Raw genomic sequence first — 17,753 nt, 5'->3', positions numbered from 1 at the left:
AGAAACGAGAAACGGAGTAACATAATTTTCTAATAAATTCTGAGTGGTTTTGGATGTTTTCAAGGTTTTCAACCATTTTATTTATATCTTGAGTAGATACCATTGATCCATTATCATGAATACTAATGCTTTATTATTTTTGGTTCTTTATGGGGTAGTTCATGAACAAGTGACGTTGGTCATTTATCATCATTTCTTTATGGATCGTTTTTTTTAGGTCTAACCCGCTAGAGGATACAGTTCTGTTTCCATGAATTCTCATGCATTTATTTATTTTGTCTATGTATCTTCACCGAACGTCAGCTATAATTTATTTCGTATTCCCTCAACTTTCTTTCTCACTATCCGTTTGATTTTTAATTTCGAATATATTGTGATTACCAACTATACACGATTGATATATTTTACACGAGGAGTGTTTATTTTCTGTGAAAAGTTTAGCAGAAACGTTTTCGTGCCTCGTACTATACAGGGTGATTCAGAAAAAATGGAAAAACTTTGAGAGGTTATGCTACACACCAATACAAACAATTGTCATCAAAAAATGTATGGTCTAACATGAAACGTAAACGGCCGCTCCGCAAACGTTAAAACGGCATTGCTGTTGAAATTTCTCAGGAGATAAAGAACATCATGCATGCAAATGTAACCTGGGGAAGAAGAAGGCACCATATGCAAACCTGCGTCACAGTGAATAAAAGGACGCCAGCCCTGTGAAGTTATTCCAGCGTGCAACCACACATTCTAACACTTGTAACGTATGGGATGGCGTCCGCGTCTTTTATTCACTGTGACGCAGATACTATACTTTGCCTACTTCTTCTTTCCCAAGTTACATTTGCATGCATGATGTTCTTTTCCTCCCGATAAACTTCAACAGGAATACCGTTTTAACGTTTGTGGAGCGGCCATTTCGGAACGCGCTAGCGCGTTTGCGTTTCATGTTAGTCCATGCATTCTTTGATGACAGTTGCTTGTATTTGGTGTGTACTATCACCTCTTAAATTTTTTTTTATGAATAAACCTGTATAAGTCCTAATTTAAATATTTTATCGCCAGGTTATGATTTTATAGAATCATTAGTACTTGCAGAACTTAATCCAATCTGACTAGAAAACAATGTTGTCCTTAGTTTCAAGATATTAGAGTATTTCCAGGATTCGTTAACGGTAGAGTGGGAAATTAACCATAATGACCGAATTGCGCAAAAATCAGACTCCCAAGAATTTTAGGATATGGTGTCACTTCTTGAAAGGCAACGTGAATCAACATATCATAAAGTCTTGCAACAGTCCATGTGTCAGCTGTTGTCAGGAGTGAATCAACTAATTACAAATAGTCTATATAAATGCCGCTATTGTCGAAGAAAATAACCAAATACATTCAAAAATATTCCGCATGTACCTATACGATGTGGAAGGGTAGAAAAGTAAGTTGATTTACATTCAGCCACTTTGTTGGGCATTTTGCCTGTTGTGGCGTTGTATTTGTATTTGTATTCTTAAAAAGATTAAAACGCGTATTCACATCCATCAGTGACGCATTTTTGGATATATTGCATATATTGCAGTTATACTGAGTCCAAACAAATGTAGGGAACAAATTTCACTGTCTATATAGTATATAAATACAAAATATGCATGAGTACGTATGTTTGCGTGAGAAAGAATCATCTGGAAAGATGTATTTTCTTCACGAATATCCCCAATGCTACTATATTTCATACAACCTTTGGTTGACAATTCTGCTTTGTGTATGAATTTGACAACTTTCGGAACATAAGATTTTATATAGTTTTTGATCTGATCATCAAGATCATTTCAATAATCTAGATATCGCACATTCTACTTTCTGTAACTAATGGATTCTAGTCGCTCACACTGTTGTTAACATTGTTTTTTTTTCCCCATACCCCTGGCGGTTAACGTTGCGTTCGGGTGAGAACTTACAGATTCAATGGATAGCTTCTCGATTTACCCCAACACGTTTATCGTATTTCTTTTTAAACGTGTCAATTGTGTTACAATTTACTACCTCCGGGGGTAAGCTATTCCATTTATTAACAACGCTATTAGAGAAAAATTCCCTGCGACACCATAACATCGCATTGTCCCTCACCAATCGATACTGGTGTCCCCTTGTAAAAGCAGTCGATTGGCGGTGTACTAAAAGTTCATGGTCCATCCTATCCATCCCATTGAAAATTTTAAACACTTCGATCATATCTCCTCGACACCTGCGTTCATCCAATGTAAACATATTCAAAAAATGAAGTCTCTCTTCATAACTCAAGCCCTGTGTCCCAATAAGGACACGCGTAGCTCTTCTCTGCACCCCTTCAACCAATTCTATGTCCCTCTGTAGGTATGGTCTCCAAAACCTTACAGCATACTCCAGTCCAGGACGAACTAATCCTCGAAAAAGCGGAAGAATGACTTTAGGAGAACGCGAAGAGACCTTTTTGAAAATGAGACCAAGCATTCTATTCGCTTTTTTGACCACCGCTGAACAATGTTCAGAAAACCTAAGGCGCTCGTCAATGAGAATTCCCAAATCGGTGACCCTAGTTGCATCCGGGATAGTGACACCATTCAACTCGTAAGAGAACCGTGGGTTGTTCGAACCAAAATGAGCGACCATGCACTTATCAATGCTAAACGTCATGCTCCATTCATTTACCCATGCTGCAATCCTGTTTAAGTTGGTCTGGCGCAACTCCCTATCGCTTTCATTCCCGATTACCCCCATTAGCTTGACATCATCTGCGAATTTGCTAGTAATCCCATCGATACCCTGATCGAGTTTATCGATAAAAAGTGAAAAAAGTATAGGGCCAAGGACACTTCCTTGAGGAACTCCACTTTTGACGTCTGTCCAACCAGAGAATTCCCCGTTCACCATAACTCGTTGTGACCTATCTCTTAACCACGATTCTATCCAATTCAGCAAGTTGCCCCCTATTCCAATCTCGTGTAAACGCTTCAAGAGTTTGCCATGTTGGACCCGATCGAATGCCTTCTGGAAATCAAGGTAAACAACGTCTACATTTTTGCTCTTACCCAAAGCCTTAGTCACGTGATCATAGAAGCAAAGGAGGTTAGTTACACATGACTTCCCCTTCCTGAACCCATGCTGATTCTCCGACAATACATTATTCTCGTCTATCCACTTCACAAACTGCCTTTTGATGATAATTTCCAAAATCTTAGAGAGGGAGTTCGTCAGACTCACTGGACGATAATTTGACACCGCTTCTTTACTACCCTTCTTAAATATCGGAACAACGTTAGCAAGTTTCCAATCTCTTGGGACGATACCCTCAGCAACACTACTTCTGTATATCTGTGTGACTGGCCCCAACAATTCATTAGCACATTCCCTGAGGACCCTGTGATAGATATCATCTGGTCCTGGTGCTTTGCTTGCACATGCATTTCTTAGAAGATTTAGGACCTCCACGTCTTCTACTTGAATATCGTTGAGGGTTTTATTACCCCATGCAACACCCGCATATCGAATATCATCATCTCCATTAACTACTCGACCACTAGTCGAGGTCGAGGCATACTAACACTATTGCTAAAGCTAGATAATAATAATAATTAAAAATAGGAAAATAAAAAACGTTAACAGGAAATGAAAATAATGTAAAATACATTACTATGCGAAATATACGTAAGAGATTGTACGAAAAATTACGTAAAATAGAATGTACGAAAAAGTTACGTAAAATAGAATGCTCAACACTAAATCACGAAGAATAAAATAAATATGTAAATAAAGAGTAGAACACACTCTAAAAAAAGTATTAAGCTACAAAGTACAATTTTTACTTCTTAGAATTAGCTAACTATCTCAAATAACACTAACACTACAACTATAGGCCCAAGTGGAAGGGAAAACAAAGTTATTCAGAGAACCTGGGAAAAAGTATACACTGTTTGCTAACCCTAACGTCCAAAAAACCTACGAATTTATATCAGAGAAGCGAGAAAACACAAACCTGGCAAAAATTCAATGAAAATGAAATGCGAACGAGGAAAAAAAAAATTTAAGTCGATCGAAAATACACAACGAAAATTAAAAAAAATTTGAGAGCAATATAATAAAAAAACCACTTGTCTCGCAATCCAGCGTGTGCTAGAAAAAAAAAGAGAACACCGCAGAATATGACCCAAAAATAAACAACACGCTAAGTAAAACTCACGAGAACGAAGAAAAACACAAAGAAAGACACAAAATGGCGCACTGACGTGGCGGATAATCTTTCGGTAATCCCCCGGCAACGGTTTCGGATAAAACTTCTTCTATTGGTCGGTGAGCGAGCGCGATAAAAGTTCCCAACCACGTCCGTTCCCAACCACGGCGAAGACGAGAAAAAGAACCACGTCATTTGCTATCGATTTGGCAGCAGTTCGCTTTCTAAAAATCTCTTAAAATAAGATCTCTCTATTCTGGAGTTTTATTTAAGTGAGGATATATGTACACAGATCTTACGGATCTTTCAATGTAATTTTAATGCATCGAAGTTATCGTTTTTAGATTAAGTATAAAAATGAAATGAAATGAGAGAATAGATAGTTTTATTTTCGCTCAGAAACTTTATTCGGTAAAACATTCCATAACTCGAGTTTTTTAAAAGAATCACGAATAAGACACATTAGAGATTTTTATTAGAAAAAATGTCTTAAAGATAGTTATTCGGAAGTCATCGTATAAATTATACATGTAGTTCATATGAATTTTAATTTCTTATTCTAGATTTGTGAGTATGAGTTTCAGTACAAATTTAATTAAAGCAACAATAATTTACAAATTTCAGTACATGTTATTTTGCAGTATGCCCTAAAATAAATAAAAACCCAACACATATATTTTTGTTATTTCTGCATTACCCTCTTCTTTAAATATTCTTAAAATACGAACATATACCGGATAGTTTCGCTTTCAGTATTACCACCATGAAGAAGGATCAAGACAAAGGTAAAAGTTTCTTCTTCACAAAAGTGCAATATATCTAAACATAGTAAATAACATTTGATGTGGACTTTTGAGTTTTAATAATCGTCGTGGTGATTTGGATTTCCTTTCCTTGCACACAGGTCCGCCAGTGATAGTGAGTGTCACAATGTTCATCCTCAGCATCAGCTCTGTTTCCGAGGTTTTAATGGTAAGTACTCATTTCATAACACTATATCTTTTATTTTCTCACCTACAAAACAAAGTCTTGATTTAAAACTTTTATCCACATTATTTTAAATCTAAAAAAAATAGAATAAAATGAAAAGTAAACCCTTGCAGCTCTCAAAGAAATTTCTCGCTTTCTCATGCCGACTAACTCGGAAATATCTATATAATAATCGGATTTTTCTCCCATCTTTGAATGAATAACAAATGAAAGCTCTGCACCAAGGATAAGAGATTATACCAGGAAAAGGTAAGTGAGGAGAGAAAACACACACACAGGTATTTTCACAAGCAGCGCCAAAAAGTACAGCGAATAGTGCAATAAGAAAATGAGAAACTGAAAAGAAGGGCAAAGCAAAGGAAAAGATTCCTCCGGATACAAAGTGGCATTTGCCATGACTATGATCGATACTCTCTTGAAGGAACCGATGTGATGCTTATCGACTAGAAGCATGGATGGATAAAAAAAAAAAGAGAGATGAACATTCTAGAAAGAGAACAAAAAAAAACGCTCTGGTTCAGATGTTAATCAATTCTTGTTTGTTGAAAAGGACAGAATGGAGCTAGGTGAAGATAAAGCAAAAAAAAAAGTACTGAAAAAAAAGAATAAAACTGAAAAAAAAAAGAAGATTTATCTCGACAGCAGCTCTAGTGTTCTTCAGTGTCGTTTTTACCATCCCCCAGTAACGAAATGAATGAGAATCCTATCGATTTTTCCCCCCCTTTAAAACTTATCGAAAGAAATATTTTTTTTTAAGGCAGCATTAGTTGCCGTTTCCTCTTCTCTCAGGATTCCCCGCATCTAAATGAGTTTCAATCCCCCTCTTTCTCTGATAGAGTGCTTCGTATTGAAAGTTAGGACATCGATGCCCTAGAAGATAGATAAATATATATATATCCGTATATAATCATACAGGATGAGTGAAATTTTTTTTATAAATAAATAAAAAGGCTCTGACATTCAGCTCCACCTACTGATAAATGCGTGGTCTTGATCCAGACTTGATTGCTATATCTCGATCTTGTATTTGGACTGTTTATCTTCCATAATCATCAAACTCGAGCAAAAGGTAATGACATTTAGATTTCTGATTAGATTCCCTATGATTTCTCAATCCATCTCTGAAATGTTTCCGTTTTGGGATTGTTGCTTCGTGCGACTACGTCCTAAGCGGTTTTCCTCTGGTAAGTAAAATAATAAAAAATGAATAAAAAATAATGTCATCCATTATACGTTTGGAACGATTGAATTTACCGGTACTATCATGTCTATTTCTATCAATGAAAATTCAAGCTATGAGGTAAGAGTTGTTATATATTGACGTTTTTCCGATCAATATTCAATCTCTGGTAATGTAAAAAATCAGTTATATAAGTCACATCAACTATAAAGTTTGAAAATACAGGTTCATTACTTAAGTCCGTTGTCCGCGAATCACTGGTGAACCGTTGATCCTAGATGCATGCTTCTAATTAGGAAAAAGTATCCAAATGGTTTGTAGACCTTTAGATACGTCATTCATATTGCAAGAGGTTATATAATTATTAAAATAAAATAAAATCAACTTTTTATTTGGCCATCCTATCCTAAAAAACCTAATCAAGGAACCCTTGCCCTGTCTCTCTTGAGGCAAACAAAAAAAAATACGCGTTTCAAATTGCAACATTTGCAATTATTGCTGAAAAAGGGAAAGAACAGCATAATGAGCTTGTCCATTAATTTATGTGGTTCTTTCCCACATTTTCAGAATTTTTTCTATTCATATATATCAAAGAGTATTGCACTTGAAAATGCTGATTTTTTTCGGCCTCAAGAGAGACAGGGCAGCAAATTTATAATTGGGTTTTTAGAATAGGATTGGGTAAATAAAGTTAGATTTTTTTATTTCAATAACTATACAACCCTAGCAATATATATGAATTTCTTATCTGAAGTCTCCACATTGCTTAGATACCTTTTTTCTAATTGTAAGTATGCCTTCAAGATCAACGGTTCGCCAGTATTTTGCAACGAAGGGACCAGAGGGGTATGACGACCCTTCCAGTCGAGTTTTCAAAAGTTTTCAGTCGAGTTGATTGCAAAAAATGTTTCATCCAATTGCAAAGCATATTAAGACTTTCCTGTCAATTGGTTACTTCGTTCTTTCATAATAAAAGAAAGAAATAATGAATTATAGTGTAACCGTATACAACAAAAAACACTTTAAACGGGATTTTCTCAGATTGAAGTGTTTTTGAGTTCATCCGTATAAGATTGAAAAAAACTACTACCCAAAAAATTTTGAAAGTTTGCAAAAATGTCAACTCGACACATGTGTTAGTAAAATAGATTTCTAACTTAGACATCTCACTATTCGTTAGAATTTTATGAACTTTTAAAGTTTCAAAAACATATAAATTTTAAAAATCTAAATTCAATATTTTTTAAAATACTTTCCATTAATCAATATGGCTAAATCCCAGATCTATTTCACTAACACCTGTCGAATAAACATTTATGAAAAATTTCAGAATTTTTGAGGCAGTAGTTTTGTTTTAATCTTACGAATGATCTCAAAAACTGCTAACTAAGAAAATCGCGTTCAAAATATTTTTGCTTGTATATGTCTACACTATATTTCATTATTTCTTTTATTATGAAAGAACAAATCAGCCGATTGACAAGAAATTTTTAATATTTTATTTGCAATTGGATGAAATATTTTTTTATGTCATTTTTGAAAATTCGAGACCCCTTAAGTAATCACCCTGTATATTAAATGCTACGCATTTGTATTTTGTTACGCGTTATAAATAAATCTGTTCAATCCATCGGTACCATTTTTATCCAATATCCGTATGTTTAATTTATTATGTTTGGAAACCAATTCTTAAAAACTTTTTGAACGGTTATATAGCAACTAAAAACTTCAGTAAAAACCCTGAAAAGAATGGTTTTTTCTTTAGAAAGTAGCTACAATCACTTTAGAGCATCCGATCGAATAAAACACGGTCAATATTTTAACGCTTAGTTTTACTTAATAAATTCAGGACTGCTGCAGGCCACGTTAAGTGATAAGAGACTAGAGATGAATACATACCCATGAAGGATGCAGCAAGTGGAGGAGGATTAGAAGAGGGGAATAGGGTGGAAATTTTCTCAAGCTGTTACACACCCTTTTGTCCTTTCTTTTAAGCGTGAGCTCACTTTTCTGCTATTGTGGACCGTTCCTCTTTTAAAAGGGTTAATTATATCAAAAACATTGTTCTTGAATTGAGCTACAAGAGCTGATTAATTGCTTTATACACACAGCTTAGAGCTCTCTTCAAACGCTGAAAGCGATGAATAGCCATGTGTTTATACTCCTTGAGGATATATAACGAATGAGAAGAAAGTATTTAATACAGAACCCTCTGCCAATGAATTTCAGTGTACGAATTGCCACTAATTAGAAATGCACCGCAAGCACGTCATATTATTTGGATTCCATAAAGCCCTTTGGGAGAGACTGTGGTATTAAAGTATCGGGAACGGAGAAGCTGTGTGTGCTTCATAAATAGCTAGACTTAGATTTACATCTGAACAAGATCGGGTTTATTAGGGAGTTTCTCAATAGTATCGTTAATATATTTTTCCAGTAAACATAATTTGATGAGATAAAATTTGTAGTCTTATGGCTGATCCATCTTTCAAATTCCGATGCTTTTCACCTAATGTTCTGTCCAATCCCTAAATAAGCGGACAGTACTAATTTTTATGTTTCCCGTAAGTATTTATTTTATCATTGTAAGCTAAACTTACAATCGACGTCATTATTAGGAAATTATTAAAAACGGTATTCCACGAAAACAAAATTTAACAAAGCCATTTATACCTTATATATAAATAGCTTTTAGCTGATCACTTTCCTTTACTTCACGTATCGTTTCAATATATTAACATATAGTGTGTCCTGTAAGTCCTAATACAGGCTTTATCTCATCAACCATCCATCGTAGAGGAATGGATCTAATTTAAAAAACGCCCATAATGTGTCCAAAAATCACCCTTTGCAAGTTTTGAGAGTAAAAATAGGGTGTATCACAGAATAAAAAAATCTTAATTTCGTTATACGCATCTCATTAAAAGCTCTATTAGAAAGTTTTTGTCTTCTCTCTCCTGAAATTTGAATTTTTTTTTTTTTTTTTTGTAGCTCACTCTCGAAACTGGTATATATATAGAAGTAATGTGTGTTCCTGAACACTTTTCAACATTTTTTTAAATTAGAACCATACCTCTATGACGAACGATTCATGAGATAAAGACCACATTAAAACTTACAGGACACCCTGTATATCATTATATGGTAATGGTAGGGTGAAGAGTTTGCAATGTAGCGTTGATAGCTGGTTTAATGTTCCACGAATATCAGTTTCGTCGAGAAAATTTTGGTGTTTGGTATGAATCTTGAATAGAAACTATATCGAAAACAGGATTTCCAATTTGTGTATTTCCGAGAAAAATCCCCGAGTCATTAAGATGTGTTGTCCATTTTAAATGGATCTATGTTAAGATATAGCTAACAAAAGAAGTCTTTGAGAAGCGTTTAAGCGTAACTTAGAGATAATCCTCATGTCCATTCGGAGCAAAGCTGCGTAGCTGCGAGGAATTCGAAACTTAGTATTGAAGTCACGTAATTCATTTTCTCCGAAAACGATAAGCGTCCGACACGTTCAACGACGTTCAGTTCGATAAAAATCCCACAAACTGCAAAGACGTGAATGACAATCCTTTAGTATAGATCTTGACACATAAATCTCTTTTCCTATTTCCCCCGCACATATAGAAAACGGCAAATTCACTGAATTCCTTGATTTTCGCAATTGAATAAGATGTGAATGTCAATCCGAATTTTGATTTCCTCATATTACCGTCAAAATGATGAGAAAGGAACGTCTTTGGCCAAGCTAAATTTAGAACTAGAACAGCATAAATGAATCGTGAATAAAAATATAGCGGAAAAAAATGCTTTTAAGGGGTTTCATACTTTTTGACATGGTTTAAAACTATGGTTTAATAGAAATATTATTTAAAAACTATTTGTGTGACCATTGATATATTCCAAATTTTTACACATGTTCTCGATTGTATGTTTCTATCCAATGCCAATATATATCGTTTTGCATACCTCTGATACTTAATTTTTTGTAAATTTTCAAAAACAATGCATAAAAAGAGATTGTGTGCGTGATAAAATATCATGACATAAATGTTATTGAATAAAGATTGATTCAAAACAAAATAAACTGTTTAGTTCATGAAATGAAGCAAAAGGTTGGGATATCATTGACTCAATCTTATTTAAAATTAAATTTTAAAATTTCAAAAATTTTCAAATTTTAAATGAGATTGAGTCAATGAAATCTCTAACAAAATTTTGCTTCGTTCCATGAACTAAACAGTTTCTTTTACTTTAAATCAATTTTTATTGAATTGCATTGATGTCATGGTATTTTATCATGAGCGCAAGCTGTTTTTTTAATGGTTTTTTGAAAATTTACAAAAAATTAAGCGTCAGAGATATGAAAAATGTTATACTGCATAGGACATAAACATACAATTAAGAACATGTGTAAAATGAATTAAATCAATGGTTAATATTTTTAATGGTATTTGTATTACAGCATAGTTCTTCACTATGTTAAAAGATATGAGACCCCTTAAGAGAAATTGAGTGGGTTTTCGATGAATCTTAGAATATCTGTTATATAAGCAAAATATGTGATTTAAAAAATGCAATCATAACTAATGACGGGAATCCGGCATTTCTACGTCAGAGTCGAATCAATACTCATTTATACTTCTAATGTAATAAATATTCAATTTTTACTCTTCCAAAAAATTCCAATAAAATTTTTTATTTTGTTTAAAAATATCGATACATAATATAATCGATACATCGATAATTTATTATAAAAAAGTCAAGAATTATCTTTGAAAAACTTTTATTGAACCCATAAATGGTCAGACTTTTTTTAATTTTACGAGAGTACCGATTGTTAACAAGAGTCAGAATGCAGAAAAAAACCGTTAACATTTTGCTTTTATTACAATATGTATTTTTAATATCGCTGTTCGCTGAACCCGATTAAAATTTCCAGTTGAATCTTGCGAGGTTGTTCAGAGACAGAAACAATGATTTTAAGATAAATTATAGCTATATAATTTATCTTATATAAATAAAGAAATAAATTAGACTTATAAATAAACTATAGCTCTCGTTAAAACACATTCTAAGAGTTTTTGGATATAAAGAAGTTATAAATTCATCAAAGAGAAATATCATGTTAATTTAAATCGTAAAAGTTATTAGAGAGGTCATGTTGACTTGTCAATGTATCAACAGTATTTGATTAATTATAAAAAATATGATGATATAATATCTTATAAAAAACAATATACCTATTTCTCTGTGAAATTATTTGGTTATTTCGTGTTTAGTTTTCTTTTACCAATTATTTTTCCTTTAACATTTTATATAATATACATTTTATATAATACACATTTTATATATGCTTATCAGCAATGTATATATATATATATATATATATATATACTATAAACTAAGTATACAAGGTGCATAACGAAAAGTTGGCACCACAAATTACTGGCAAACCGCTAATCCTAGAGACATACATCGAATTAGAAAAAGTATCCAAATAACGTGTGGACGTCAGCTCCGTCATTCATATTGCGAGGGATTGTAGTTATTAGAATAAAAATAACTTTTTATTCGGACGCTCTGTGCTCAAAAACACAATAAAAATGTTGTTGTCCAATCTCTCGTGAGGCCAACAAAAGAAATTCTACGATTCTAAGTGCAATTTTTGCTAGTATATTTGAATGCAAACAGATTGAAAAATATTGGGGAGAATACTATAAATGAGAGAGAAAAGCATTTCCCGTTACTTTTATGCTGTTTATTTCTCACGTTTTTTCCATTATTTTAATTAAAATATCTCAATGAATATTGCTCGTAGAAATGTAGAATTTTTTGGCCTCAGGAGAGACGGAGAAAAAATTTCTTACTGGGTTTTTGAGCACAATATGTCTATATAAAAAGTTGTTTTTATTTTTATAACTATACAACCCTGTGATACACCCGCCCCCCACCAACAATATGAATGACGTATCTGAGATGCACACGTTACTTGAGTACTTGTTCTAATTGAAAGTATGCCTCTAGGATCAACTGTTCGCCAGTAAATTGAGGTGTCAGCTGTTAGCTATGTACCTTGTATAACTATGCCATTATGAAGGTACATAGCTAAGTACATAGCAAGACTTCTTGCAATTCATCCTCTTGATGCGCAGTAATATGCAACATTTATGAAATTCGTAATGACATTTGATGTCTCTAGAGACAGCATGAAGTTTCGCAATTTCATGAAATTGACATATTTTAATGTGTGAATCATTTTTCTGGAAGAAAAATATAAAGATTTTCTTCAACACACACTTCAGGTATAAATATTACAAGATGTTAGGAAGTATAGAGTTTCCAGTTGTAGCATTGAAACAGTACTTGTATTTTCTTTCTAAAAAAAATTCTATCTCGCTCTATTCTGTTTGATATTGACAAATATTAATCTTTTGAAATATATTCGTGTCCAGTATTTGTTTATCAGTATTTCCGGAAATATGTACAAGTCTGTAGTACTACATTCTATTTATTTTGATTGTACCATCTTTGTTCCCTCCAGTGTTAGAAAAAACAACAAAACAGGAGTTAAATTTTTTTGTCATGTTTGAGTTAGAAAACAAACGCTTCGTTGCATCTCTGCGTGTTGAACGATAATGTTCTAACGACTTTATTGCATGATACAAAAGAGAAACCTAATAAAACCGCATCGTTTCTTTGTTGCAGAGAAAGAAAACTAGATTCTGTTGTCTTTTGTTTCCAGCAGGTTGGCAGCAGGAAACAATAATAGTTTGCTCAACGATTGCACCAAAGAAATGACACTCCAGAGAGATCCTACCCCCTGCACGTCACTATGATTAATGATTGAATCGAATGATTGATAAGCCGATCAATTACTTTACTGATTACAGGTACCACAGTCTGTGAGCACGAAAGATTATTTGGCTTGCCGCTCTTTCCTGTAATAGTTATCCCTGTTGTTTGTTTCATTGTTTCATCCCATTTCTTTCCGCTGATTCAAGATTTCATACAGATTTCAGTTAGAATTCTTCATTTTCCTTTTTCTATTGCCTATTAGTTTAATTATATAAATAGTTACTTGATTTCTAAAGGTACTTACACAGGCTTTTACAGTGTTTACCTTTTTACTCCCACATTTCGAATCTCATTTGACGCATATTTGACTAATATTGTTCTGAGTTTTTTCCAGAGAAAATAGAAGGTGGAAAAAACGATTCGAAACATGCGTAATATTCCATATTCGATTGATAAAAATTCCTAAAAAAAGGATTACAGAGGTCATGTTGTCTCGCAACGGTTTCAAGAGTATCTGATCAAATATAGAACATGATTTATAATATCATATAAGAAGCTAAATATTTATTTCTCAGTACAATATATATTAATTTCGTTTTCAATTTCTTTATACATCACGCAATGTTTTAAATTATTCAGTTGAATGATTGCAATCTAAGTTTTTTTTCTCAAATAAATCTCAGTTTATGTAGTAACATTCATTTATATATGTTTTCTGATTTATATGCGAGAAATAACTTAGCAGATATAATAAGTCAATATTTTTTTAAATGTTACATGTAACTCTCAATCTAATCACATTTCTTGCGAATTGATATGTTCAGTGCAAATGAAATTGATATAAAAAGCAGCGGAACTCCTAGGTCTAACACTTAAGTGTCAAATCAGTCACCAATTTTGCATCATCATTTAATTTTTACTCTTTTATACTATCGATTACTCATTAAAGACATCTTATGTTGATTTCTAGTAAATGTTTTAGGTTAATTTAAAACATAGATGATTTAGTTACATTCATTATAGTTCCTTACACCCCAAAAGACAATAGAACACTCTTCAGTTTCATGTACAGAAAGACAACTCAATATTCGTTATCCAAATATTCCAGCGTGTCCTCACACCCCAACACTAGCGTTATTATATCCACAATATTATATTGCAATGTTAAAATTTTCAGCCATGCTTTCACTGTAAGATGAGATGAATTGCAAAAAAAGCCAATGCACAGTTACTTGGATTTTTAGGGAAAAATTCGACGATGGAATAAATATAGCACCAAAGGACAATACTTTATCTCTGAGCAGATTTCATCATCATAAATATTTTAATTTTTCTTTTGATGAATACAATTTTTTATATCTAACGCAAGATAAATTTAATTTTGTTTGCAAGAATCATGTCCTTCAGAATCGATCATAAAACTTCTGTTATGTAATAGGTGAAAGGACCGAAAATAGAAGCCTATGAATATCATGAATATTTAATGAATTTCATTCCTGCTTATTTTGAAAGACAGCCTGATGAAGTTTCAAACAAAAGATTCATAAGAATTTTTGTTTTTCTTTGATAAACCTAATTCATATGAGCTTCCAATCAGATTAGAAAATTTTTATAGAAAATCTTTGATTCTTTAAATTGACGCTTTTGAAATCAATTAACTCAATCAGTGCTTCCGACGCGTTTCCGATTTCCTTTCACTATAAAATTTAACCTTTTATGCTGCAAGCACTGCAAAAAAACAAATCATTCCATTATGTTTAAATACAATGACAGGATTCTTCAATATGATATATGTAATGTATCATATAGTAAATGACATATAGTAAATGTTTCTGACATATAGTAGGTTTCCTTAATAGAAATTCGCCAACACAAGAATTCGTGGCGCTTTTCAACAAATGAAAAGAATTAGAATTCAATATGCTAAAGCATTTCTTAAAATATTTATATTTTATCCTTAGTAACTCAATATTTCAAAATAATGATTACATTCGATAAACAACCCTTTTCATTCGTAATTTATGAAATCAAACATTCCCACTATCTATGGTAGCTGTGTTTATTCCCGTTAAGTAAATTTTATTCGAAAATATTATTGTTTAGAGAAAATATTTATGTCTAAATACGTACTGCGGAAGATAAACCGATATATTTGTTCATGCCATACAAGTAAATCATAAAATGAGAACTAGATATTTATTGGAACAGTTTTTAGTTTATCGAAAGTCATGCGTTTCATTATTTAAAAACTCGATGTTACCTTAGTTTTGATCAAGTAACAATCAAAAATTTGATATTTCATAGTTAAATATTAGAAATTTGATAATAATTTTCTGATACGTTAAGAACAAAAAGTTAAAAAAAAACAGATTATAAAATATTTTTATTCCAGTATGCATAACATTCCATGGATTCCTACGAAATTGAGTAACAAGATTATTTCCCTGGACTATTTTGCGAATTTTTCAGAGTTTGTGGCATTAATCAGAATTTTTGAACTGACATATTTATTTGAGAATAGTTCAACTTATTAAATGGGGTCTATCAATCAATAAGACATGTATAGTACTATTAAAATATGGAATCCATGAAGGATATGGCATTGGCCACAAAACACTTCATTGACAACTACACGTATATTGCAAAGTAACCTCCAAAAAATAGGCCATATACAGGGTGATTCCATAATTCTCCTTGCCGCGTTTTACTGGCGAACCGTTGATCCTAGAGGCATACTTCCAAATACAAATACTAGGCGACAACAGGCAAAATGTCCAAAGAGGTGGCTTAGGAAAAGATTCCCATAACAAATATGAATGTCACATATTTTTACAATACAGCAACCCAATTAAAAATGCAATTATATAAACTTAAGAAAGCATATATATATATATACATCATAAAATACAGTGCAATGCCTATAAAAATATTTAAGGTCGTCTCATCTATGTATGGATAGCTTCTCCCTTTACCCCGACATGTTTATCGTATTTCTCGCAAAAAGCTCTTTTTCAAAATGAAACCGAACTGTCCATTCGCTTTTTTGACCCCCGCTGAAGATTGTTCAGAAAACCTAACCCTCTCATCAACGAGAATTCCCAAATCGGTGAACCTAGTTACATCCAGGATAGTAACACCCTTCAACTCGTAAGAAAAGCGTGGGTTATTCAAACTAAATACGCAACCATGCAATGGTTAACGGCAAACGTCATGCTTCATTCATTTGTCCATGCTGCATTCATTTGTCCATGCTGCAATCCTATTTAAGTTGGTCTGGAGCAAATCCCTATCGCTTTGATTCCCGAGACTACCCCCTTAGCTTCACGTCATGCTAACAATCCCATCGATAACCTGACCGAGTTTATCGATAAAAAAGAGAAAAAAGTATGGGGAAAAAGACATTACCTTGAGGTACTTCATTTGTGACTCCTGTCCAACAAAAGAATTCCTCGTTTACTACAACCCGTTGTCACCGATTCTATCCAATTCAGCATGTTGCCCCCAATCCCAATCTCGTGTAAACGCTTCAAAAGTTTATCATGTTGGTCCCGATCGGATGCCTTCTGGAAATCAAGATAAACTATGTCAATGTTTTTTGCATTATCTCAAAGCCTTAGTCCCGTGATCATAGAAGCAAAGGAGGTTGTTTACACATAACTTCCCCTTTCTGAACCCATGCTGATTATTCGATAATACATTATCCTCGTCTATCCACTTCACTAATTTCCTTTTCATAATAATTTCCAAAAATTTCGAGAGGGAGCTCGTCAAACTCAGTGCACAGAAATTGGACACGGATTCTCTACTACCCTTTTTAAATATCGGAACCACATTAGCAAGCTTTCAATTCCCTGGAACGATACCCTCACCAACACTACTCCTGAAAAGATTTAGTACCTCCACATCTTCCACGTCAATTTCGTTGAGGACTTCGTCACCCCTTGCCACACCGTTACTTTGTACATCGCCTTCACTATTAAAGACTGACGCGAAAAGGTCATTTAAAGCACTACACATGCTCTCTACCCTATACCCTCCTATCAAGAGGGGTTCAACTGTCCCCTTACTTGCTTGCATGCATTATTGGCGTACCTGAAAAATGATTTTGGGCCAGAGCCAATATTACGTGTCAATCTAGATTCAAATTCCTTTTTGCTATCCCTTTTATCCCTCTCTTTAACGCCCATCTTTTTTCAGTGCACAATGACAGGTCACCTCGTCCACTTTTATGCTCTCTAAATGCTCTTTTGTGTTCAAGGTAAATATCACACACGCTATCCGTGAACCAGAGGAGGTGCAATACACAGACACGCTTTTTACGGACAGAGAGTCGTGCAAAACAGAGGATAGCTTCGCACTAAATTCTTCCCATTGACTTACCACCCCGACTGATCACAAGCAGTCCTTGAAATTTCCCACTATCCTTTCTCTCAAAAGATCAAAGTTAGTTCTGCGAAAATAAGGAACCATTCTCTTTCTTATCAACTTCGCCCGAAGAAAAATTACAGAGAAAACTAACGACACAAAGTGATTTAACGACCAGTTAACGTATTCTAATAACGTGTAGAACTCATATATATGCGTCATTCA

General features: G+C 33.5%; 1 protein-coding gene and 1 long non-coding RNA gene across 6 annotated transcripts in view; one reads left to right on the top strand and one right to left on the bottom strand.

Moving 5' to 3' along the window:
* LOC149085227 (gamma-aminobutyric acid receptor subunit beta-like) overlaps positions 1-17,753 on the top strand; it is a 210,613-nt gene that overhangs the window by 43,237 nt on the left and 149,623 nt on the right. For 4 of the 5 annotated variants that reach the window (XM_089233104.1, XM_089233108.1, XM_089233105.1 and 1 more), the window contains exon 3: positions 5,103-5,170. The exons of the other annotated variant lie outside the window; for it this stretch is intronic. In XM_089233104.1, the coding sequence (XP_089089230.1) occupies positions 5,103-5,170 (68 nt within the window). The remainder of the gene's footprint in view (positions 1-5,102; positions 5,171-17,753) is intronic. 5 annotated transcript variants of the gene reach the window in all.
* LOC149085229 (uncharacterized) lies at positions 5,129-16,651 on the bottom strand. The gene is made up of 3 exons (XR_016192822.1): positions 16,569-16,651; positions 6,163-6,369; positions 5,129-5,212 (listed from the first exon to the last, which is right to left on the bottom strand). It is a non-coding gene; the product is annotated as an uncharacterized LOC149085229 (long non-coding RNA).

Source organism: Pholcus phalangioides, unplaced genomic scaffold, assembly GCF_987345545.1.
Source record: "Pholcus phalangioides strain wild (caught in Gottingen) unplaced genomic scaffold, Ppha-v1.0 ptg000007l_1, whole genome shotgun sequence".
In the NCBI taxonomy this organism is placed as follows: Eukaryota; Metazoa; Arthropoda; class Arachnida; order Araneae; family Pholcidae; genus Pholcus; species Pholcus phalangioides.
This window is presented reverse-complemented; position numbering and strand designations above follow the sequence as displayed.